General features: G+C 45.6%; 1 protein-coding gene across 1 annotated transcript in view; it reads left to right on the top strand.

Annotated features, from left to right (window-relative positions):
• The window catches only part of BLK (BLK proto-oncogene, Src family tyrosine kinase), a 380,194-nt gene that overhangs the window by 272,213 nt on the left and 83,202 nt on the right, over positions 1 to 24,779 (top strand). Inside the window, exon 10 of the mRNA XM_069236157.1 lies at positions 10,695 to 10,771. Coding sequence (XP_069092258.1) covers positions 10,695 to 10,771 — 77 coding nt within the window. The remainder of the gene's footprint in view (positions 1 to 10,694; positions 10,772 to 24,779) is intronic.

Below are 24,779 nucleotides of genomic sequence, written 5' to 3'. Positions count from 1 at the left end.
CTGGTAAGGCTGCTGCACTGGGTCCAACGTAGCTGAAAAATATGCTACTGGTCGATTTACACCTCCAAAGACCTGTGTCAGGACAGACAAAGAACAAGCATCACGTTCATGACAAAACAGGACATGCCGCCCCAGACGTAGCCTTCCTAACCGAAACCTGGTGGAACGACTCCTCGGCCCCAGACATCGCCATCGCCATCGCCATCCCTGACGGCTACAAGATCACCAGAAGAGATCGCACCAACGGAATCGGCGGAGGAATAGCCATTGCCCACAAATCTACCCTCAAGATCCACACCCACACGGACGACACCCTCAAGACAGCCGAACACCTCAACTTCCAGATTCACACGGACCCCAACACTACCCTCAGAGGAACCCTCATATACCGTCCTCCAGGACCAAGAGCCCCCTTCAGCGACACCATCTCCGACCTCGCAAGCACCCACGCCCTCGCCTCTTCAGACTACATCCTCCTGGGAGACCTTAACTTCCACCTGGAGAACAACAATGACGCCAACACCGCATCACTGACCACCAACCTCTCCAACCTCGGACTCCGTCAACTGGTCAACACACCCACCCACATCGCCGGCCACACCCTTGACCCACTCTTCACTGCAAGCAACCACATCTCATTCAGCCACACCTCCGAACTCCACTGGACCGACCACCACTGCGTCCACTTCACGTTCAAGAAAAACACCGAACACCACCGCACCCCTCTACCGCCTTACCGCCGCTGGGGAAAAGTCACCGAAGATCAACTAGCCAGCACCCTCGCCAAAAACACACCACCCGACCCCACCAACCCGGACTCCGCCGCTATCAACCTCCAACAATGGATCCTCAACTGCGCCAACATCCTAGCACCACTCAAGAGACCCACCGTCAACCAAGAAAAGAAAAAACCAGCCTGGTTCACAGATGAACTGACCACCTCCAAACGCACCTGCCAGAAACTCAAGAAAAAATGGATCCTCGAGCGCACACCCGACAACCTTGCTACCCTCAAGGAAGCCAACCGCGAACACCACCAACGGATCCGACTCGCCAAACGCTCCCACTTCACAGAACGCCTTAACAACAACGCTCACGACTGCAAGGAACTCTTCTGCATCGTGAAGGAACTCTCCAACCCCAACGTCAACGACGTCCCTCCATCCCAGAAACTCTGCGACGACCTCTCCACCTTCTTCTACCAGAAAATCGCAGCCATCCACGACAGCTTCAACACCACACCTTCACCAGACCCCACCCCCAACAACTCCTCCCATGCCGACCGCATCACCACCTGGACCCAAGTAGACGACGCCGAAACCCTAAAGACCATGAACTCCATCCACTCAGGATCTCCCTCTGACCCCTGCCCACATCACGTTTTCAACAAAGCCGACGTCACCATCGCCCCCAAACTCCGCAAGATCATCAACCTTTCCTTCAACACCGCTACCTTCCCGGACAGCTGGAAGCACGCAGAAATCCAACCCCTCCTCAAGAAACCTAAGGCTGACCTCAACGACCTCAAAAACTTCCGTCCGATCTCCCTCCTCCCTTTCCCAGCGAAAGTCATCGAGAAGATCGTCAACGCACAGCTCTCCCACTACCTCGAAGACAACTCCATCCTAGACCCTTCCCAATCCGGTTTCAGACGCAACCACAGCACAGAGACTGCACTCCTCGCCGCCACAGATGACATCAGACAACAAATGGACAACGGCGAAACCTCAGCCCTCATCCTCCTAGACCTCTCCGCTGCCTTCGACACGGTCTGCCACCGCACCCTACTAAATCGCCTCCACGAAGCCGGTATCCAAGACAAAGCCCTCAACTGGATCTCCTCTTTTCTCTCCGACAGAATCCAGAGAGTCTGACTCTCACCCTTCCACTCCGAAGCCACCAACCTCATCTGCGGCATCCCCCAAGGCTCCTCACTAAGCCCAACGCTGTTCAACATCTACATGGCCCCGCTCGCACAACTGGCCCGCCAGCACAACCTCAGCATCCTCTCCTACGCCGACGACACCCAGCTCGTCCTCTCCCTGACCAAAGATCTTCTCACCGCCAAAGCCAACCTCCACGAGGGACTGAAATCCATCGCCGAATGGATGAGCAACAGCCGCCTGAAACTCAACTCCGACAAGACGGAAGTCCTCATCCTCGGTCGCACCCCCTCGGCCTGGAACGACTCTTGGTGGCCCACCGCCCTGGGCCCCCCACCCACCCCAGCCAGCCACGCACGAAACCTCGGCTTCATCCTCGACTTCGCTCTCACCATGTCCAAATAGGTCAACGCTGTCTCCTCTTCCTGTTTTAACACCCTCCGCATGCTCCGCAGGATCTTCAAGTGGATTCCAACAGGAACCAGAAAGATGGTGACCCAAGCCCTCGTCAGTAGCAGACTCGACTACGGCAACGCACTCTACACAGGCATCCCAACAAAAGACATCAAACGACTTCAACGCATCCAGAACGCATCCGCCCGCCTGATCCTCGACATACCCCGCCGATGTCACATCTCCCACCACCTGAAGGACCTCCACTGGCTCCCCGTGGACAAGAGGATCACCTTTAAACTCCTCACCCACGCACACAAGGCACTACACGACACCAGACCCACCTACCTGAACACCAGACTCAACTTCTACGTTCCCTCACGCCAACTACGCTCTGCCAACCTTGCCCTCGCCATCGTCCCCCGAATCCAGCGCAAGACCTCTGGCGGCAGATCCTTCTCCTACCTCGCCGCCAAGACCTGGAACTCACTCCCGACCTCACTACGCCAGACCCAGGACCTCCTCACCTTCAGGAGACTCCTCAAGACATGGCTCTTCGAACGATAGCAGCTACCCCCTGCCCATTCCCCCCCCCCCAAGTGCCTCGAAACCCTAACGGGTACATAGCGCGCTTTATAAATTTAATGATTGATTGATTGATTGATTGAAACAGAACAAAAGGCTTCGTGTAGTCAGGTATACCTAAAGCTGGAGCCCTGCACATGCTCTCCCTCAATTCAGTAAATGCCTTAATTTCCTTCTATGTCAACACTATGATATCTGGTCCCTCTTTGACTGTCAGTCTCTCCAATGGCTTGGAGATGACTGAGAAATTTGGGATCCACTGATGACAGTAACCCACCATTCTTAGAAACATCCTAACATCTCTCCGTGTCGTTGGTGGATTCATCTGTAATAAGGCAGTTACTCTTTCCCTGGATAACTTCCTCGACCCTTTCTCAATGTGATGACCCAAGTACTTCACCTCTGCCTGCCAGTATTGCAATTTCTTTGGGGACACTTTGTGTTCGTTCTTCCCCAAATGATTCAGTAAGGCAATCGAATCATACTTGCACTCATACTTCAATTTAGATGCGATCAGCAGATCATCAATGTACTGCACTAGAGTCGATTGAAAAGCCAGTTCCAATGACTCCAAATCTTTCTTCAGTATCTGGTTGAAAATGGAAGGTGATTCCGAAAACCCTTGCGGAATTCGACACCAACTGTAAGCCTTGTCCAGGAATTAAAAACTGAAGAGAAATTGACTGTCCTAATGAAGAGGCACAGAAAAAACGCTTGGGACAGATCAATTACTGTGAACCACTCTGCATCACATGGAATCTGGAACATAATCACAGCTGGATTTGGCACCACTGGGCAACATTTCACCACTATGTCATTGATCTTTCTCAAATCTTGAACAATTCGAACCTTCCTACAAGGCTTCCTCAGTCCCATTATTGGTGAATTACATGGACTGCTCATCACTTCTTTCAAGACTCCCTGTTTCACAAAGTCTGCAATTAATTGTGCAACCTTTATAAGGACATCCTGCACCATATGATACTGCGGTATCTGGGGGAACACAGCATTTGGCTTCACACTGACTTTAACTGGTTCGACTCCTTTTATCAGTCCTACTTCTTTTCCTGTCAAATCCCACACCTTCTCTTGGACTGTTCCCTGCAAGTCTGCCGGGAGATCAGCCACTGTGAACATCGGGAAGAAGTTAATCAGAGGATATTCCTCATCTGTAGTCTCCGTTTCAGGCTCTGAACCCTGCTTCTCATCGCCTTCATCGTCACTGTTGGTCTGAACCTCAATTCCTCATTGGAACAGGTGATTGAACATCTTGTTGTGCACAATAAGTCTCTTCCCAGTAAGGTCACGGGACTTAAATCACAGACCACAAATCTGTGCAATCCCTGGAAAGTACCAAGCTCAACCTGAACCGGCTTTGTCAGGAGTTGGTTTGCTACCCCTACCACTTTAACTGTACGTCCCGAAAGAGGCAGTTTCAGAACCTCTGCACTTCTGACTGTAGAGCATGTAGCTCCTGTGTCAACCAGGAATGAAACCTTGTGACCCATTACCTTCCCCTGAACATAGGGCCCCTTCTGATCTACCACTAAGGATGCTGCAAGCCTACACTCCTCACTATCTGAACTCTTGTCCGACCATTCATCGTTTATTCCATTCTCACCACGCAATGGGAACTGTTGCACTGTGTTATTTTGATTCATTCTTTGACCTGTGACCTGTTGAGGAAGCATCAATTGTTGCTGTTCCATTGGTGCTAATGGCACTTGCATTTGCTGTCTAGGTGCCATGGGAACCTGCTATTGCATTTGTTGCATCTGCAGCGACTGTGTACGTGGCATCTGCACCTGCTGCATGGGTTGAAAACCCTGCATCTGATTCATATTATTCTGAAAGTTCGGATTGGGACCTCTCAGCCTTGGTCCTTTCACATTTTGAAATGCACTGACATCATTGCTTTTTTGAACAACACCCTCCTGCACCATCATCGGGCACTCCCGCTGTCCAATGACCCCGGAAGCATGACAAGGTAACATCTTCTTCATTCCCTGTACATCGTTTTGAACCACTACAGTGTTGAAATCTGGACTGCGGTTTACAAAACCTCCTCGACCTCTGCCTCTCACTTGCGCCTGAAACATCCCGTTTCCTTGCGGCTGTTGCACCATCTGCTGTAGACAACCCCCCTGTATCCCTGACTGTGCTGCCTTAATTTGCATCACCATTGCTTTCTCCTTCAACTTTCTCTGCTTCAGCTCGATCTCGTCACTACAGTACTTCGCAATCGATTTTGCTTGCCAGCAAATAGAATGGTTCTTGATCATCTGACTGATCTTAGGTCTCAACCCTTCAACAAACCTAAACACAAGATGATTCATATCCTTCGCCTCAACAACCTCTGTGCCACTGTAGTGCTTGAACGCCTTCAACAACCTCTCATAATAGGCATGTTTCGACTCCTTAGCTTCCTGAGCCATCCAATCAATCTTTTGCCAATCAATATTCTTCGGGGAAACCCTCTGTTTCAGGAACTCAATTACCTTATGGTAATATTTCATCATCTCAGGAGACGGTGCTCCTGTTACCTTGTCCCTTGCCGGTTCCTCGGTCGGCCAATCTACGCCCCTCTTGCACTCAAGCCACAAATCAGCTGGATCTATGATCTCAAAGAGAGTATTCAGGTCTTCCCAGAGACATTGTACAAGCTTCACAAACCTGTCCGCCTGCTGATAACACTCTATTGGCTTCTCCCTCAACCTGGGAAAGTCATTCGTAAATGACAGAATATCACCTCTAGTCCACGGCACATAGACAAAGACCCCTCCGGCAGTTTCTCTCATTGGTAAAAATGTTACCGTACCGGTATCCAGTAACGCCTTTGCTGGCTGCTCTAAGCAGTCACTTTTCCTCTTGTCTCTTTTCTTCGCCCACCTGCCTTCCCATTTTTCTAAGGCCCCCCAAACTTGTGCGCTCTGCAGTATTTACTTGAGGTGTGCCTTCATCCCAGTAGACCTCATATGTTTAAAGTCCTTAGGCTCAAAGTCTAACCTATAACTCCTCTTCAGATGCTTAGTATTTTCCAAATCTATTCCATATTTATCTGCCAAATTTGCCAACCTCTGGTGCACCCTGCTCACTTCGTTAGTTATCTTTGGACACAAGTATCTCAATTCTGCTTCTGTGTATGACTCTAACCTGTTCACTCCCATGCTCCCTTCAGCAAGTTCATTTGCCTCCATACCCAACCTCACAAAATTCAGGTACTCTTCTCCTTCCCTCCTCCCTGCTGCTGCAGGAGTAGGCTGTGGTGAATTTAATTTGTCTAACCAGTCATTCAGCTGTTGGGCTGTCAAACCATGTAATGAGATATTCCCAGCCTGTGCTATTGGTGTCTGCGGCATGTTCGCATTTGAGGTCTGCGGTGTCAGCAGTCCCAAACCTGATTGTCTCATAGCTTCCGGAGGGGCCCCAATTGGGCCAAAGTCTTACAGGGACCTAGATCTCTTGAATGTCGGATCCACTGGAGTCATCCCTTGAGAGCTCCCTACGAACCCTCCTCTTGTCATCTCTTGGGTCATATTCCCCTGATCGCATACACTAGGCTTCACCTGCACATATAATGGTACTGGCAGACGCACTGTAATGGGCAAGGATATGGCAGCTGGGGTCTGCCTGTTTCCCAAAACCTGTGAAGTGTTAACTCCCATATTCTGCTTCATTTCTGGTGCCATGGCTGATTGCGGTCCTGTGACCGAGGTATAATTCGGAATCATTTGTTTCTGTACCTGGGGCAGTAAGAATGGAGTTGGCTCAGTCTGAATCAGCTTTGGTCTTGAGTATGCCGGTTCTGTCGGCACCATCAGGTTTGTGGTAGTCTCTAAGATTGGGACATCAGGGTAAAGTCTCTGAACCTGTGGTGGTTGCAGCTGAGATTGCATACCTTGAGCAGTGGACACGCTAAAACTACTCTGTACTGGAGCTGGTGTTGAGACAGGATTAACCTGTATCGGGCTCGTTGCCACCTTTTCTTGGGTCGGATCTGCAGGACATGTGCTAGTAGTTAGTCTATTGTCATCTATTGCATATGGCGGTGGTCGGTCATTCAGCAACTGATTAAGGAACTAATCATCGTCCGAGTCATCTGTCTCTGCCCAGGGCTTCCTAGTCTCTTTGTCTTTGGAAGGACTTTTGTCAGTCTTACAAGTAGCTTTCCTTCCCTTGTCTTCACCTTCTTGAGCTATTGCTGGAAACAGCCTAACCCCGTCTATTGTTTCTCTCCTCCAGACTCTCTGTGCACTATCCCACCTAGCCTCCGCTAGTGTCTTTTATGCTTTCCTCATTCTCCTCTCAAATTTCTGTTGCTGTTGTCGTATTGCCATCAGTTCCCAAATTGCTAACGCCACAAACTGGGCCTCGGAGGTGGCTTTAGCTCATTCAGCACCCTCTGCAAATTTTCCAAAATCCTCAAATTGAACGTTCCGTGCTCCGGAAACACCAAGCACCCCTCTTTCTCTGTCGCGTTGCACCATTGCTTTAGCCAAAGACATGGCGCAACACCCTTCTCCTCCATTACGGCATAAGCCGGTGTATCTTCTGGCAGTGTAGCCTCCCCTACACTCACAGTAATATATACATCTCCCCTCAAAGCGCTCTTTGACGCATTGAAAATTTTAATTTTTGCGTCTTTTATTTTGTTCACAATCAAATCAAGAAGTGACTTTAATTCCCAGAACTCTCTTCGCCTACCCTTTTAACCAATTGCCTCTCACGGACGGCTGCCAATCCGAGCGTGACCCTTCTCACTACCCAACCTATCCCAGCGTGGCTCCAATGACGTCACACTCACACACACTGCGGCTGACAAAGTCTTGCGGCTCGTCCTCCTCACTCTCGATTCACACAAAAACTAATGCAATATATTGCGAGCACCAACAAAAACAACTCAAATTTGCCGGTTTACTACAGGAAAGGGTAACACAATCGCTTCAGAACTTTACAGAGATTTCGCTTAGCCTCTCCTTCTCAGATCCTGCACTCGCAAGCAACATTTGACCCGCAAATTCTACTCTCGACTTGTCAATGGGTTGTTCTAGTGCACTTTAGAACTCACCAAATCTCCATCGAAGTTTTCATTTACTCACCTTGACTCATACTCGACTCGCCGATTTCACCATTGACCCATTAAACTGCACAAATTACAACATAAACCAAGTGTCTCATACACTTTGCAATATACTCCGGAGTCTTAGACCACGCAGGGTCCGTACTTCACCAACAACCACATGGACAATTTTTGAGCACAAAGCACCACACTCACATGAAGTTTGCCGACTTCCCTACTCTCAAACTGCAGAGTACGCACACTCCTACTAAAACATCACCATTTGGCCGAAAATCCTCACAAACCTCACGATTCATCTGCGATATGCATAAGCTGTGCTAGAGAAAAACCTACTTCATTCACACTATCACTAGAACGCCGAGAACATACTCAAACTCCCTTCGGCAAGCTCCGAGATTCCGAGAAAGTCATTCGGGACTTAGGGGCCCATCATCTCTCCAATTTGCATCATTCAAAAATAATAATTTTCCCAAACCCAATTTTCCGATACACCTTGCTTACTTCCAAACCACGCTCATGTATTCCTACCCGACCTTTTGAACCGTCAACTCTATCAAATCGTGGTCCCTCGTCCCAGGGCCCCAAAGGGCCAAACCGTCCTCTGCTACCAGAAACTGCTAGCGCGTCAGAGCCTTGATAAGTAAACTTACAAGGAGACACGCCTAGGTCGATGAACCTTTGGGCAACGTTCGGGGGCTTCCCAGTACGAGGTATCCTTTTGCATCACAGATCAATATATATAGATATATCAATAACTCAATCTATATTCACAATGACTAGTCATTAAGCTAATCAATAACATTTAATATGAATCAATAAGTTGAACACACCATGACCTTTCAGTCATGAATAACCAGACCAATTTAGTCAAGTGTTAGGATATTTATTTCCCTATTGGTTACAATCTAATGTCATTACAGTTAATCTCATTGGCAATCAATCTCATTAAGAACTTGTCTAATTAGTACTTAGAATGCAGTTGATCAATACATAGAGAATATTCATTCAGTATTTAGGCACATCATTAATATAAAGCGACTCAGCAAAGATGTGTTAATATATGATTCAACAAAGCAAGAACCCAGTCGTTTGTCTATTTGCGTCCGATTTTGTGAACCCCTTAACTAACCTCAAATTAGCATCAGCATGTTGGGCCTCATGCAAAACAATTTAGTTAACATGAATTTAGAAAACATCTAACTATGGACTCTATCAAAAGAGCAGTTAGTACCTAGAAAGGAAAGGCAAACAGACAATTACAATTTTGCATCGGATAGTTACCACTCTAACGGATCAGCAAGCAGCATCAGTCTTCGTCCTTAGGACATCAGTCGATTCATCATCAGCTGAGATAGAACGGGGCAAAGTCTCAATATAGCATAGCTAAGAAACAAGACTCTTCCCTCATATGGAGGAGGAGTAAGTATCAAGTAAGGAATAGGTAGAGGATTGGTTTAAGGTATCAGGACAAATAAAACGGCAAAGTCTCAAAAGAATAGCCTAAATGGCAAGGAATGGCAAGCAATGAAGAATGGATCAGAATGGCTAATAATGGCTGGTTTCTCCTCGGGTCATGCAGTTAAATCAAAACTGTCGAACTAGCCCTTAATTCCCTATTGGATAATATTTGGTGCATCATTATCTCTGTCCAATAATTCTCCACGCACTTCACCAGAATTTTCCACAAACCACAGTTCTCATGTCGTTGATTGGTTCATGTTATTGACGTCTTCATCGGTAGGAATGTCAGGTAAGAAAAGTTACACTTTACGCTCCAGTCAGTAGTTCCATTGTTTTCTCCTACTCCAGGCAGCCTTGAACCTGTTACGAATTACACTGTTGCATTCAGCAAGAATGTCTCCTTGAGCAAGTCGGGTCCCATGAGAAAGAATTTACTACGGCTACACACACATAGCTTCTGGAAAACTACAACTTCGTGTCCTTCAGGAAAACAGCACATTGCACGTTAGAAAGATACAGTTTAACATGAGACCAGGCAGCTAGGCCCAGACCCTCACTAAAACTAAGGTCCAATGATTTAATATGCAAACCCCTAATACATAACTTTAATTATGATATGCTAGTATAAATTCAAAACATTAGTACATAGTTAATTCCCCATTAATATGTTTCATTGTTTCATTAGTCTTCGTATACATTGATAGCTACTCCCCGTGGGCACATTTCAAACGTGTGCATTATTTTATGTTAATACATTTGTCTATGCAGCTTCATTACACAATATATTGCAAGCTATTCATGTTAATATTAATTTTAAAAGACACACTCCAACAGCATTAGAGCATGAGTTTTGAGTGGAAAATATAGGGTCCTGTGTGTGTGGATCAATGCAATTCTGACAGTATTGAGAGTCAACTCTCAACATATTCTATTGCTTTATTGTATTACTGCACATTTTGTCCTATCCAGATATTTTAGTGCTTGCCTGAATGGATGTGAATAGGACTATTTGGGCATTTAAGCACCCCCTGACATGCTGCCATAATGTACTAATTTAAAATTAAAAATGTCAGTCATTGCCTATTCTCACCTAAAGAAGGCATGCTCCATTATATTAAGGGGCAAGCCATTCAAATAACTATGACCCTTTTGTGTCAACGCGTTTGCCCGTAGATACAGAATGGGTAATGATACATGAGACCATAGGTACAGTGTGTAATTTCTAAGCACAATCACCTTTTTTTGTGGATGCTTCATTTCTAATACAAAGGTTTTACTTTACTCTCTTTCAGGATGCTTACTGGATTTCTTGAAGACGGGGGAAGGCATGAGTTTACCTCTCCAAAATCTCATCGACATCTCTGCGCAGGTATGTAAGGCTAACTAGTGAACAGTGAAGCACATTTGTGTTCATTTATGAGCTTAAGGCTATGCTATTGTTATTGTTGTAGACTGATTAAGAGAATTGGTGACAGAAGGCATTTTCCAGTCAATTATTTTACCCCACTGATGATTACTTCCTCTTTTCTTCTTACTGGCCAACTTCCTACATATTATTAGAGTGTACAGATTGATCAGGAGACCATACTGGAAACATAGCCATTTTTTATGCGCTGTCAAACAGATCAATAATGTGTTGTCGCATCATGACACACATTAGGGGGATTCATCAATTGCGATTTACTTATGCCTTTAATCCAATTATTCATGCATGCTCACTGTTGTGTTACACATACACTAGTGCACTAAACACACATAAAAGAGTATTGCTGATACAAATAGTTTATTAGGTACATAAATAAATATTTTGTGCCCAATTCACAAAGGTAAATCTACATGTGTATATTTAGTCCTATACTGAGGTATAACTATGATACTTTTTTGGTATTCACCATTTCTGAGTAGAGACTACAACTAGACACAGACTTTCACATCCCCAACCCCTCAAATGAGTGGATGGAGCTTCCTACATCAGAATTTAGTAATGTAAAGCTTCTACTAGTAACTTTTTGCTTGCTAGTCGAGATCTCCAGCACCAGGATGGAGATCTCCCTATGGAAAAAATAGGCAAAATAATTCAACTTTAATATTAAAAAAATTTAAAATATTTTATTGTATGGTATAAATGTAACTTACTTTAAAATATTTAATATTAACCTGGAACTATTAAAATAAATAGTAATAGCAGGTCAATTAAAATTAAATGTGTATTGCACAGTACATTAATGTAAATATATTAATTTACGTTATAAACATTTTAAAAAATATTGGAAAAAAATATCCACCCGTACTAAAATGTTTATTTGTATTTAATACAATTTGGTTTATAATTATGTATTTAATTACAGAATGTGTTTTTGTAAAAAAAATCTTTACTGTCATTTTTGTAAATTTGCGTTTATCATTGCATTAAAAAATAACATTTGTTTATTGGGAGAAGTGTGGGAACACTGGCTGATTGGAACTTTGTGCATCTTCTCATAGTCTGAAAGTTTTGGTCACAGAAAGAGGCGGAAAATGTGTGATTTCAAGCCATCATTTATGGTTTGCAGGGCATTGTCTGTGGCACACATCTCAGACTACCCTGAACTCCTCTGGGTATGTAGTTTTTATAAATGTCTGTATTTGGTAGCTTTCCCTGGTTTCCCAAGTTCAGCAGATCTCTACATTGCCAAAAAGGTTGATTTTGAATGTTGCCACATTGCGTTTTAGGACTTCTATAACAGGAGCATGACCCACCCACACAATTGGGGTACTTTTTTATCAGGAGAAATTAGGAAATACAGAATAATAGAACAATTGCATTTCTCTCCATTTTTGGCTTCCAAATGTAAGCCAGTGTGCAAGAAAGAACCCCACACAATACCATAAATAACCCAAAATTCAGAGCTGTACAAATAAGCATTTTTCTTAAACTCAATATCTTATGCACGTTTTATGGATACATAGGTTTCCTTCATACCAATTTTTAACTCATTAGATTTTATAATATGGATAGCTGCAAGGTTGGTACCTAATGAAAAACAGCTCAGTTGTTGGCTCTGGGTACTGTGTGTTTTTGGACAACCAACGAACACTATGGGTGTCATTACGAGTTCAGCAGACTGTTTCCACCGTCCGCCGAACTTCTGACGGGGAGGTTGCCGCCACACAGGTTACCTCCCTGGCGGCCCGTTAAGAGTTTCCCGCTGGGGGTGGAAATATCAGTTTCCTCCCGTCAGCCTAGGGTTAAACAGGCTACTGCATCGTCACCGGCTCAAAATCAAGCAACAGAAATGCTGTAGGCCGCAGAGTGCACCATGCACCCTTGCAATGTTTACTTCTACATAGAGACTGACCCTACTGGGGGATGAGGCAAAGCTGATAGTGACATTGTGAGGGTGCTGGGCAGGAGGGCCCCTACACTGCTCATGCCAAATTCATGGACAGTGCAGGGGCACCCCTGCGGCCCCATGCACCTGTTCTCCACCCGCATTTTCATGGCGGTGTCACTGCCATGAAAAGGCTGGCGGAGAACAAGGTCGTAATCCCCAGGGCAGCGCAGCCCTGACGCATTAGGATCTCTGCCACCTCCAGACTACTGGGATCCAGGATCCTAACGAAGCTGGTGGTTCCCTGGCGGTCCAACCATCAGGGTTTTAAGGTGGAGGTCGGACCGCAGCAATTGGTGGCAGTCCAGACCACTGCTATGAGTTTTGCAGTCTGTAGACTGCCACACTCGTAAAGACCCCTATATATCCCAGTGACTAGAAGGGTCTGGTGAACATAATGGTATGTAACTTTTGTAGAGTTCCGGGTTCATGCATGGGTTTCAGCCCTGTTTCCACCACAAAATACAAAACAGTTTAAACAACAATAAATAGGAATAATGGACTACCACTAAGAAAAGTGCAAAAAATACAGTAAAAATATTGGTTTCCTTTATCAACTCCACTTGTTCCTGAGAGTGGGTAAGATAGTGATGCTAGCAAGAAAACTTTTTTATAATGCAATTTTCAGAAGAAAAAAAATGATTTATTGAACAGCATCTTTTTACCATTTTGTTTTTACAATATTTTGGTTATTTTCTTGGTTCCCTCCACAAACCCTGCATACATTTACTATCCCCAGGAACTTTGATAAAATGAATGCTAACTGGGTGAGGATAGCTTTTGTGGAAAAGAATTATGAAAGCTTAAACAAGACCTCTAAAAATAGACAATATTCTAGGGGGAAATTGTTAACTTCTTCATGCTCAACAGTTTTTAGACGCTAATTCCTCCAAAATGACTGACTCAATTTACACTAAACCAAAAAGGCACATCATTGAGTAAAGTTCTAACTTCATGTCAAATTTAGTATACTTCTGTTCAGCTGTTGTTTCTGTATTGAAGAGCAAAACTTCCTATAGATATAAAATTACAAAAGACACTTTTGTGCCCCTCTGACACACACTCTTACTTGGCCCCTGCTTAATGGATCTGGACAAAACCTGCCATGAACAGTCCAAAGTAGAGGATTTTTTTCTTTTGGAAAGATTGATGCAGATTCTTTATATGGTGCCAAAGTTATTAAAAATATAAAAACTGCTTTCCTTTGGAAATGCTGACTACAGAGCCACTATTGCTAAGATAATGACATTTTTTTATAGTTAGATGTTGAAATAATACAAAAACTAACATTTAAAAAAAAAACAGAAAATGCAGAAATTCACCAGTTATAATTTACTGAGCTATCCATAACATGCAGCACCCAACATGCAGTGTTTATGACATGTTAAATGACATAATTGATGACTTAACTGGTGACATCTCAAATTACATAACTGGTGACATTACTGGTGACATCCAGATGACATCATCCATGCTAGTGATCCATAAATTACTCAAAATGATATGTCATTGTAGGTAGTATAGAGCCCTTCATCATATACTGGGTAGATTCACTGTAACTACATATGTGCATGTTCAAAATAGTCCTAAAGACAAGTCTGAATCAATATGGCAAACGTTATATGGTGCTCACTTTAGCTGTCAGTGATGTGTTAAGTGCAAGTAATACTTCGTACAAACAAGGTAGCAACTGAAAGCAGTTAGTATGAGTGGCTGGTGTACATTTCATTTGGCTTAAATTAATGGTCTGTTGCCAAAACAATGTGAGAAAGACTAAAGTTTCTTCTTAGAATTTATTCTCCTGTGGATTTCTGTGAATGATAAAGAATTGTCATGTTTTGCTGTACACAATTTCTGTATCAACTAGAGATTTATAATGTGCAGATAGTTATTTGTAGAATTGTAGTGAAAATTCTGTGATGTTATGCATTGTTAAAAAATGTATGAGTGTGAGAAAGTCACCCTTTTAGCATGTTTACCCCAATGTTTTTGACTGATACTGATGGTAACGTACTGTGCCTGGGCTTTGGTTAACAGGCCCAGGGCCAGTGCTCTGAATAAAAGGTACATGGTCAAATGGCACAATGTTATAATTCCAATTGACAATGATAGACCCTGTACGTCCCTAGTAGATAATAGGGCAAGGGGGATTCAAACTACCTATAGTCCTTAGTATATAATAGGGCAGGGAAATTTAGATGCCCAGTAGATTTCCTGCACTGGAGTGAGTACTGCTGTGTGCCTGCTGTCATGTTTAAACAGGAGGCGACTGCGTTTAGATACACACATAAAGATCGGATCGAAGTGTTCCTAAAGGATATTAGGGTGCATGTGATTCTACACCACGACAGAGAAGAACTAGATTTTCTTTGCTCAACACGGCGAAAATCATAAAAAATGCTATTGACTTGAATTAAAGAGAAAAAAAAAACTTATAAATATAGGTGCGACCGACACAAAAAACTTTTAGTCCTGAAGATGACCCTTTAATTAATTTTATATAGGGTCGAAACGCTGACTATCAAATGTGGGTTAACATATAAGGTGACTTCAAGACACTTGGAATAAAGGGGTCTTTTTGAAGTTCACTGTTCATCTTGATTGTTTATAACCACATTTTTGTAAATATTGTATAAAACACTATGGCACTTTAATTATCACTATAATCACTGCACTGCGCCATTACTTTTTAGGAGCACCTATGGTTTAAAAGTTTTTTATAACTGAAGAATGATTTGGTCAGGATGATAAAAATAAAAAGTAATTTGTACTGACTGAATGATGGTATGTTTGGTTATAAATAGTCTCTGAATACAAAGTTAGGAGTGCCGTGGAAGTGTAGGCATACACTTCTCCCTGAGGACCAACTTTTTGATATTTGATTTAGTTTCCCAGGTCTAAGGGTTTCTTGTGGTTGCCTCATTTGGTAAAATAATGTCATTTTTAAAGGCAGCCCTGCCATGCAAACTGTCTTTAAAATGTAAAATATATGCAAATTCGACTTTGGAATTAAAGGTACTTCCAAAGTAACAATCTACCTTTTCCTTGCATACAAGTCACCCCAAGGTCTCCCCTACATGCCCACGGGGTAGGGTGGCATGTAACTATAAGCAGTGACATTATAAAAGACGTTTTACATGTCCTGGTGCACCTTTCAGTTTCCCCCATTGAAGAAAGTTGGATCCATAGGCTATAATGGAAATATTTTTCATATGCCTAAATAGTGCTAGGAAAAAGATGAAATACCATGAAAGGACTCCAATGAATGGCAATTATAACTCCAACAATTAGCAATTGTTGAATTTAGTATAACTTATACGGAAAATAAGTTATGAGACTTTATTTATTGTAAGCCAAATTCCAGCCTGCTAGTGGTCTCTCCCGATTGGTCAGCCCTAACAGGATTAGCCCGGCTGCTTTGATAAAGTGATAAGTGGCCTGCACTGAGCAGAGGTTATTTGATGGTGGGGGTGAAGGGGTGGGGGGTGTAGGCAGATGAAGCCAAGCCAGGAAGGGGGCTGGGTGAATCAAGCTGAGGCTTCAAAAGGATACCAGTCAGAAAGGAATGCAGCCAGGCCTGCCCTCTCAACCCTGTGCCCTACAGATAGATGGTGGGCTTAGGAAAGGAATTTGCAGAAGTCCAGAGGGGTAGTTAATGGAACTGAACTATATCAGGGGGTTGGTATAGCCAGATCGTATTTCTTTGGAGGAAAATCATCCATCTTGGAAAGTGCAGTGCTTTATGGGTCAAGAAGATGTCACACTTTGGAGGAATTGTAATACTCCGGGGTGGCACCCTGCAGCTCATTGGACAAGGATACCCAATGACTGTCCCCCAAGATGATTGAACAAAAGTGACTGATCTGCAATGAAATTCAGATTTGCTGTCTGAAATGACAACAACAAGAAGGATTGCCCTGGTGGAACCCTGGTTTGCAACCAAGAGGCCTGCACACTTAAAGGACTGCGCCTGCTGCACACTGGAACCACAGCCCAAAAGACTTTACCTTGCTTCAAAAAGGACTGAGGCGTAGACTCTCTGAAAGTAACAGGTGAAAAGAGCTTCCTTGCACCAACTTCCACAAAAGTGGTGGCAGTGGTGTGGATGTGGGATTGTGTTTGAATTACACTATACAGTAAAGTGAGTTAAGATCAGTAAAAAGCTGCTAAATTGATTTAGAACAAAACTTTTGATTTTGGATTTTTGGGATTTGGACTAAAACTGATTTTGAATCCATTTATTTTTCTTTTCCATGTGTTCTATTTCCGATTGCATAGTTTGTGTGACCCACCACTAGAGATACCATTGAGTTGGATCTGGCTAAACTGAACAAACAAGCTTAGCTTAGTGTTCAGTGTAGGTCCCGGGGGCTATCTAATAACAACAAGCTTAGGAAAGCTGAATTGATTAGGTCCCTTAAGGCCTGGGCACAGACAGCCCCAGAGAATGAAGGGGAGGGGTGAGGCAATACCTCCAATGACCTCCACCAGGAGGAAGAGCATGATGCCCTGTCCACTACTTCCATCACTAGGTTCATGCTCCCAGCTAGGGGAGGGAGGGAAGGCTCACTCAAAGTATTGGGGTTCACTCCTGTGGGAAAAGATTCCAATAGCTGGGAGGGATAGGCTCCTGACCCTACCTGGGGGATGAGGCAAAATCCTACTCTCACATGAAACAATGCTTAGTCAAGGAATTTGGTTTGACCCCTGAACAGTACAGGATGAAGTTCAGGGACATCCAGAAGGCGAGCACACAGTCATAGAGGGACTTTGTAGATGTCTCAGTGAAGGCACTAGAATGATGGATTAAGGGTAACCAAGTGAGGACCTATGAGGGGTTGTACAATTTAATACTTAAAGAGGACATCCTGACACATTGTATACAGGAGATGTTACGCCAGTATCTAGTGGACTCAAAGTTGTCTGGTCCCAGAGAGCTGGGGGAAACAGCTGATGAGTGGATGAGAACCAGGGTGTCTATTCAACACCATGGGGGTGACCAAAAGAAAGGAGCACAGGCCCCATCCCCTCCCAGGGGAAATCCTGGGGGAAGGAAGGTCAAAAACAAAAGGAGTTCTCACAAGGTCCCCAAAAACCTGCACAAGAGGATGTGACCCCGAGCCATTGCCACTTTCAAGGAGAAGGGGTGCTTGGGGAAGAATTTTGATCCTACAAAGGCAGGAATGTTTTGTGGCCTAATAAAGGCAGGGCAGTGTTTTGACTGTCACCTGTCAGGTCACTGAAGAGGAGATGCTGTCTGTACAATGAAGCCTCCCACTCGTAGGCAGTGGTCCACAGGAATTGCTAGTGTAGGTGTGGGGGTGGAGTTTGACCCAGAGATGGGGGAAAGGGTTAACCGAGGCATCCTTAGTGTCCACGGGTGGTGTGGTAATTGCAACCCTGGCCAACTTGCCTCCCAGCATGGAGTGGTACAGACAGAGGTGTAAAATCAAAGGGACTGAGGTTGAAGCTCTGAGAGACACAGGACTCAGTGTGACTATGTTCACAGAGAAGCTGGTTTCTGCAGAGCAGATTATACCTGGTGTGTACCACCAGGTAACCTATGCAGACAGCAGAACCAAACTTCATCCCATGGCAGTGGTGAGTTTGGGCTGGGGTGTGCGATAGGCCCTAAGCAGGTAGCTGTGCGTCCTGCACTCCCAGTGGATTGTGTACTGGGAAATTATCTTCAAGCTTCTGACTGGTCAGGGGTAGAGAGAATGGTCCATACAAGGATGCTGGATCTCCCTGAGTAGGTATGTGCTGTGACCAGGTCACATGCTGCTCAGCAGGGAAATGGTGGGCACTTGGGCTCTGACATATTGGGCCAAGTATCCAATGACAAGAGAAAGGGCACTGGGTACAAGGGGAGCTGACCCCTGAGAATGGTGTTTCACCCCTACAAGATCTGCCCAACTTGGCAGAATTGACAGGAGCAAGTGGGCCCACTGGAGAAGAGTTCTGCCAGGAACAGAGAGAGTGCCCCACTCTTGAGGGCTTGAGGCAGACTGCCTCTAAGCAAATAGAGGGTGATGTAGCAGGTCCCATAACGTTTACTGGGATGAGGGAGTCTTATATACTGAGGCTAGAGACCTCAAGGAGGGTGCCACCGGGAGGTTGGTGGTGCCATGAAAGTATAAAGAATTTTTCCTCACCCTGAGCCACGACCTCCCCTTGGCAGGTCATTTGGGTCAGAATAAGACTTGCAACAGGTTGGTGAACCATTTTTTTTGGCCCAATATGTCTGCCAAAAAGAAAGAGTTTTGCAGCTCCTGTGCAATCTGTCAGGCCAGTGGAAAGACAGGTGGTGAACCAAAGGCTCCCTTGATACCACTGCCAGTGGTTGGAACCCCCTTTGAGAAGGTGGGGATAGACATTGTTGGTCCCCTAGACCCACCAGCTGCATCAGGGAACAGGTATATCTCGGTGGTAGTGGACCATGCCCCCAGGTACCCCGAGGCAATTCCCCTCAGAACAGTCACTGCATTTTCAGCGGCTAGAGCCCTACTTGGTGTGTACACCAGAGTGAGTTTCCCAAAGGAGGTTGCATCAGATGGGGGCATGAATTTGATGTCCAGCTATCTGAAAGCGATGTGGAAAGAGTGTGGTGTTACCTACAAGTTCACCACCCTATATTACCCCTAGACTAATGGTCTGGTAGAAATGTTCAACAAGACCCTGAAGGGTATGACCAATCATTTGTCTGACAAACTCAGGAGTACATGGGATGTTCTCCTACCATGTCTACTGTTTGCATACAGAGATGTTCCACAAAGAGGGGTTGGCTTCAATCCCTTTGAATTGTTGCTTGGGAACCCTGTAAGAAGGCAATTGTGCCCCACAAAGAGGGGTTGGCTTCAATCCCTTTGAATTATTGCTTGGGAACCCTGTAAGAGGGCCATTGTGCCTAGTGAGAAAGTCTTGGGAAACACATCTAAAAGAAGCCAAGGACAATGTGCTGGACTATGTACTAGGCCTGAGATCTCACATGGCTGGGTACATGTACAAAGCAAGCAGAAACTTGGAGGCCAAGAGATCATGTTGCTCTGGTATGACTAGAGAACTGCCATGTCTGAATATAAACCAGGTCAGTTGGTGTGGATGTTGGAGCTTGTAGCTCCTAGGGCCCTTCAGGACAAGTGGACTGGGCCCTATCCAATACTAGAAAAGAAGGCTGCAGTTTCTTATCTGGTAGACTTTAGCACCCCCAGAAACCCTCATAGGGTCCTTCATATAAACAGGTTGAAACCCCACCAAGACAGGGCAGGTATGACCACATTGATGGTCACCGATGAAGGAGGAGAAGAGTGTGCAAGATGGGTCAGTGAAGGGAGTTGTACTCTCTCTCAAATTGACAGAACAAAGCACAGAGATTGCAAGCAGTTGCTTGGGCAGTTTGCTGGTCTTTTCTCCATGACCCCTGGACTCACCACTTGGTGTGTTCATGACACTGACACTGGTGACAGCCTACCTGTCAAAAGTAAGCTGTACATGTTGTCTGACCAGGTCAGAGCCTGTATCAAAACTAAGTTAAGATGCTGCAATTGGGGGTAATTGAGCTTCTGATAGTCCATAGGCCAGTCCAGTGGAGCTGGTACCTAAACCTAATTCTCGAGGGGGAAAAGGAGTTGAGGCTCTGTGTGGACTACAGAGGACTGAATGCAGTCACAAAGACTGATGCTCACCCTATACCTAGGATTGATGAGCTCATTGACAGGTACCGGATGTGCTGTTCAGAATAGAAACTTGGGAACGTCTAACGCCACAGAGCACCGAGTTGCAGAGAAGCACGCCACAAGACTGGAACGCTGGAAAAGCCACGAGTGGGAACCGCAGACAGTTGTGAGGCCAAGGGAAGTCGCGAGAAGAGTTTTGAGCTGTGTGCATGGTGGCTGGAAGGCACTGGAGGCACCGGAGATCGGAAGGAGCAGTGGTCTGCCGACTGTGACCGATACCCATGCACCTGGTGTAGAGCGCAGAGTGGGGAGGTAAGAAGCGTGGAGGGATTGAGCACCCACTGCTCCCAGTAGCTCCCCCATCGGCATACAGGCTTTCAGGCCCAAAAGGTTATTACTTGACCCTCCCAGCAAGGCCTTCCCAGCTAAGCCAGGGGCCAGGGACTGCTCCTGTCCGACAATCAGCACTGGGAGCTGCGCCAGGTGCACCGCCCGACCGTCTGCCTGCACCCAGCCATTGCAATTTACTCCAATACCACCAGCTAAAGTGCCAGCAAATGTGGACCAGACAGAAGAAAGAAAGGCTTTTAGTCTGCCAGCAACACCAGACTTATCAGCGCAACCAGCTTAAAAAGTTGGGGCCAAGGAGCAGTCACAAGCAAAGGGTGAGGGGTGGACATATCAATCAACAAGTCGACCTCAAGTCATACTAAGTGCCCTGCAGTGTCCTTGTGTACCCTCCAGCGCCCCCCAGATAAATCTGTGAGCAATTTCTTGTACACAGGACACAAGTAAAGGGCATGTTCATGCCCCTCCATTACGGCAAACAGCAAATCGGAGCCATGAGGAGGTGAGGCAGTGCAGAGGGCTCTACAGCTGGATTCTTTGCAGTACTGCACGCTGGTGCCCCTCCATCAAAGCCATCAGTCCGTCAAGGGTAGAGGAGGTGTGGCAGCGCAGTCAATCTAGCATAAAGCAGAAGGACAGGGATCCACAAGAAAAGAAGACGTTAGATACAGTGCCAATAGAAGTGGGCATACAGACGAGCATTCAGCCTGAAATAAGGACAGGGCAGGGTCCATTGAGGCACATAGAGGAGTGGAGCATTGAGAGTGACTATACGGACAGAACACACCGGCCCGGAAAACTTGACAGTAGAAAACATAATCAGCAAAAAGCATTACCCGAGGCGACATTGTCTGCGAAAGGCATTAGATCAGGGCGGGCATGACAGCAACCAGCCTGTGAGGCACGCAGGAAACCCCAAACATAGGCTCTGGATACATCCAACGGAAAAATCAACAAGACAGAATGAGAGGCTTGTCACAGCACCCCATGTAGAAGCCACGTTTTCCTATTTTGGGAAGATAAACCCCAATCAGAAATTTTCCTTTTTGAAAGACCCTATGGCTGTAAATTAATCTATGCCAGAAGAGGCATGTGGTCTACTGTGCCCAATCAACCCTCAAAGAGCAGAGAAAGACAAGAAAGGCGATGAGCAGGGGCTCCAGAATGGGATAACCCTTAATGAGGTGGTGGGAATCACATGGGTTGTACAGCAACTGGGCGACACAGTGAAAAACATAGGGCGGTATAACACACTGGGGCTGGTTCAGAACAGTAAAACAATACAAGTACAGCCCAAGTCCACTCTGCACGTCATCACAGAGAATAGACAAACCTCAGGGAAACAAGGAGATAAAGCTAGCACTGCAATAATAATAAAAAAGCACTGTAATCAAAAAGGTTAAGAATGAAGAAGAAATTAACATGACCAGTTACAACAAGGATCAGACACAAGAAATTCAAAAAGAGTGTTCTTGTATCCGATCACTCGTTATCAAACAATTCAGATCTCCTATAAGCCCTCGAATATAAATCAATAGGTAACCTGTCCTTGGGAAGTAACCATGGTCCAGATGAGACAGATCAGGGAGCCTCTCCAGAATCCTCAAGATGGAGAAGTAACTTGGGCACGGATAAGAAGGGCAAGAGAGCAGAAACCCCATTGGAAGAAAAATATTTTAATTAACACAGCCCAGTTAGACCTCAACAGTCAACCCAGTACCAGACTCCATAAAAGGTGACAAGGGAGCCAGTAGAAAAGATGATCATCCACATTTGTCGCTACTAATGATCTCTTCAACAGGAGACATTGACCGAGAATCACATGAAAGCAAGAGGTTACACACCTGAAAAGGATGGGAGAAGAACTGGATAGCTTCATTACAACAATCATTCAAAGTGTTGAAACTGCAATCTGACAAATTGAACGTGCAAATAGAGTCAATGAATGTGATGGCAGAGCATATTGTGGGAATCAAGAAGCAAGATGCTGGATGCATTGGCAGCTCTCATCACCAGATCCCAAGCCATGTTCCCATCTACCATATCACCAGAAACCTGTAGCTGTGGCCCAATATTCAATAAACTGGCCACACTTCCGGACATAATGGTGTCTCTCCTTCAGGGTGGTAGCCAGAAAAGATCAAAACACCATAACACTGCAGGAGGCATCCCCAAAGGAACAGGTAGAAGATACCTCATACTCACAGGCAAAGATGATCAAAGAACCCCCCAAAAATCAGGGAGAATCCACAGCTAATACAACACTGATGAATTTGAGTTAATCTAAATCTCCAAGTGCCCCGAGCCCAGCAAAAAGAACAGTTGATGGATGGAATGCAGACCAAATCAAACATTCACCCCCAGTCACAGATCTGGGTTTAATCCATCAGTTTTTTTGCTCATCATGCTGCTCCAGTTGGGACCCAGCCATATGCAAATCAGTCTCGACTCTGTTCCACATGGGAACAGTTCAACCCAAACTGCCAGGCCAGGTCCTCTCTGGACCAGATACAAGCATCCTGGGACCAGTTTCAGGGTATCACACCTCTTCAGCCAGGCTAGCTTAAATCTGGTGGCAAAGTGAGCACGGGACCCACGTCTGGGCATACCCTTCTCACTTGGGGCGACAAATGGGAAAAGAAAAGTTGGTGGACGGAATGAGACCAAATCAAACATTCACCCCCAGTCACAGATCTGATTTAATCCTTCAGTTCCTTTGCTCACCATGCTGCTCCAGTTTAGACCCAGCCATATGGAAATCAGTCCTGACCCTGTTCCCCATGGAACAGTCCAGCCTGAACTGCCAGGCCAGGTCCTCCCTGGACTAGATACAAGCATCGTGGGACCGGTTTCAGGGTATTACCCCTCTTCAGCCAGGCGAGCTTGAATCTGGTGGCATAGTGATTACGGGACCCACGTATGGGCATACCCTTCCCACTTGGGGTGACAAATGTAAAAAGAACAGTTGATGGACGGAATGCAGACCAAATCAAACATTCGCCCCCAGTCACAGATCTGGGTTTAATCCATCACTTTTGTGTTGCTAAGTGGGAAGTGTATGCCCAGACGTGGGTCCCTTGCTCACTGTGTCACTGGATCCAAGCTAGCCTGGCTGATAAAGGGTGAAACCCTGAAACCGGTCCCAGGATGCTTGTTTCTGGTCCAGTGAGGACCTGGCTTGGCAGTTCGGGCTGGACTGTTCCCATGAGTAACAGGGTCAAGACTGATTTGTATGTGGCTGGGTCCAAACTGGGGTGGTATGGTGAGCAAAAGAACGATGGATTAAACCCAGATCTGTGATTGGGGTGAGTGTTTGCATTGTTCAGCACTCCGTCCATCATCCTTTTGTGTTGCTAAAGTTGCCCTAAGTGAGAAGGGTATGCCCAGATGGGGATCCCTTGCTCACTATGCCACTCAATTCAAGCTAGCCTGGCTGATGAAGGGTGAAACTGGTCCCAGGATGCTTGTTTCTGGTCTAATGCGGACCTGGCTTGGCAGTTCGGGCTGAACTGTTCTCATGAGGAACAGGTTCAAGACTGATTTGCGTATGGCTAGGTCCAAACTCGGGTGGCATGGTGAGCAAAAGAATGATGGATTAAACCCAGATCTGTGAGTGTTTGCATTGTTCAGCACTTTGTCCATCATGCTTTTGTATTGCTAAAGTTGCCTTAAGTGGGAAGGGTATGCCCAGATGTGGGCTTCTTGCTCACTGTGCCACTGGATTCAAGCTAGCCTGGTTGATGAAGGGTGAAACCCTGAAACTGGTCCCAGGATGCTTGTTTCTGGTCCAGTGAGGACCTGGGTTGGCAGTTCGGGCTGCACTGTTCCCATGAGGAACATGGTCAAGACTGATTTGCATATGGCTGGGTCCAAACTGGGGTGGTATGGTGAGCAAAAGAACAATGGATTAAACCCAGATCTGTGACTGGGGGTGAGTGTTTGCATTGTCCAGCCCTCCGTCCATCATCCTTTTGTGTTGCTA

Source organism: Pleurodeles waltl, chromosome 5, assembly GCF_031143425.1.
Source record: "Pleurodeles waltl isolate 20211129_DDA chromosome 5, aPleWal1.hap1.20221129, whole genome shotgun sequence".
Taxonomy (NCBI): Eukaryota; Metazoa; Chordata; class Amphibia; order Caudata; family Salamandridae; genus Pleurodeles; species Pleurodeles waltl.
This window is presented reverse-complemented; position numbering and strand designations above follow the sequence as displayed.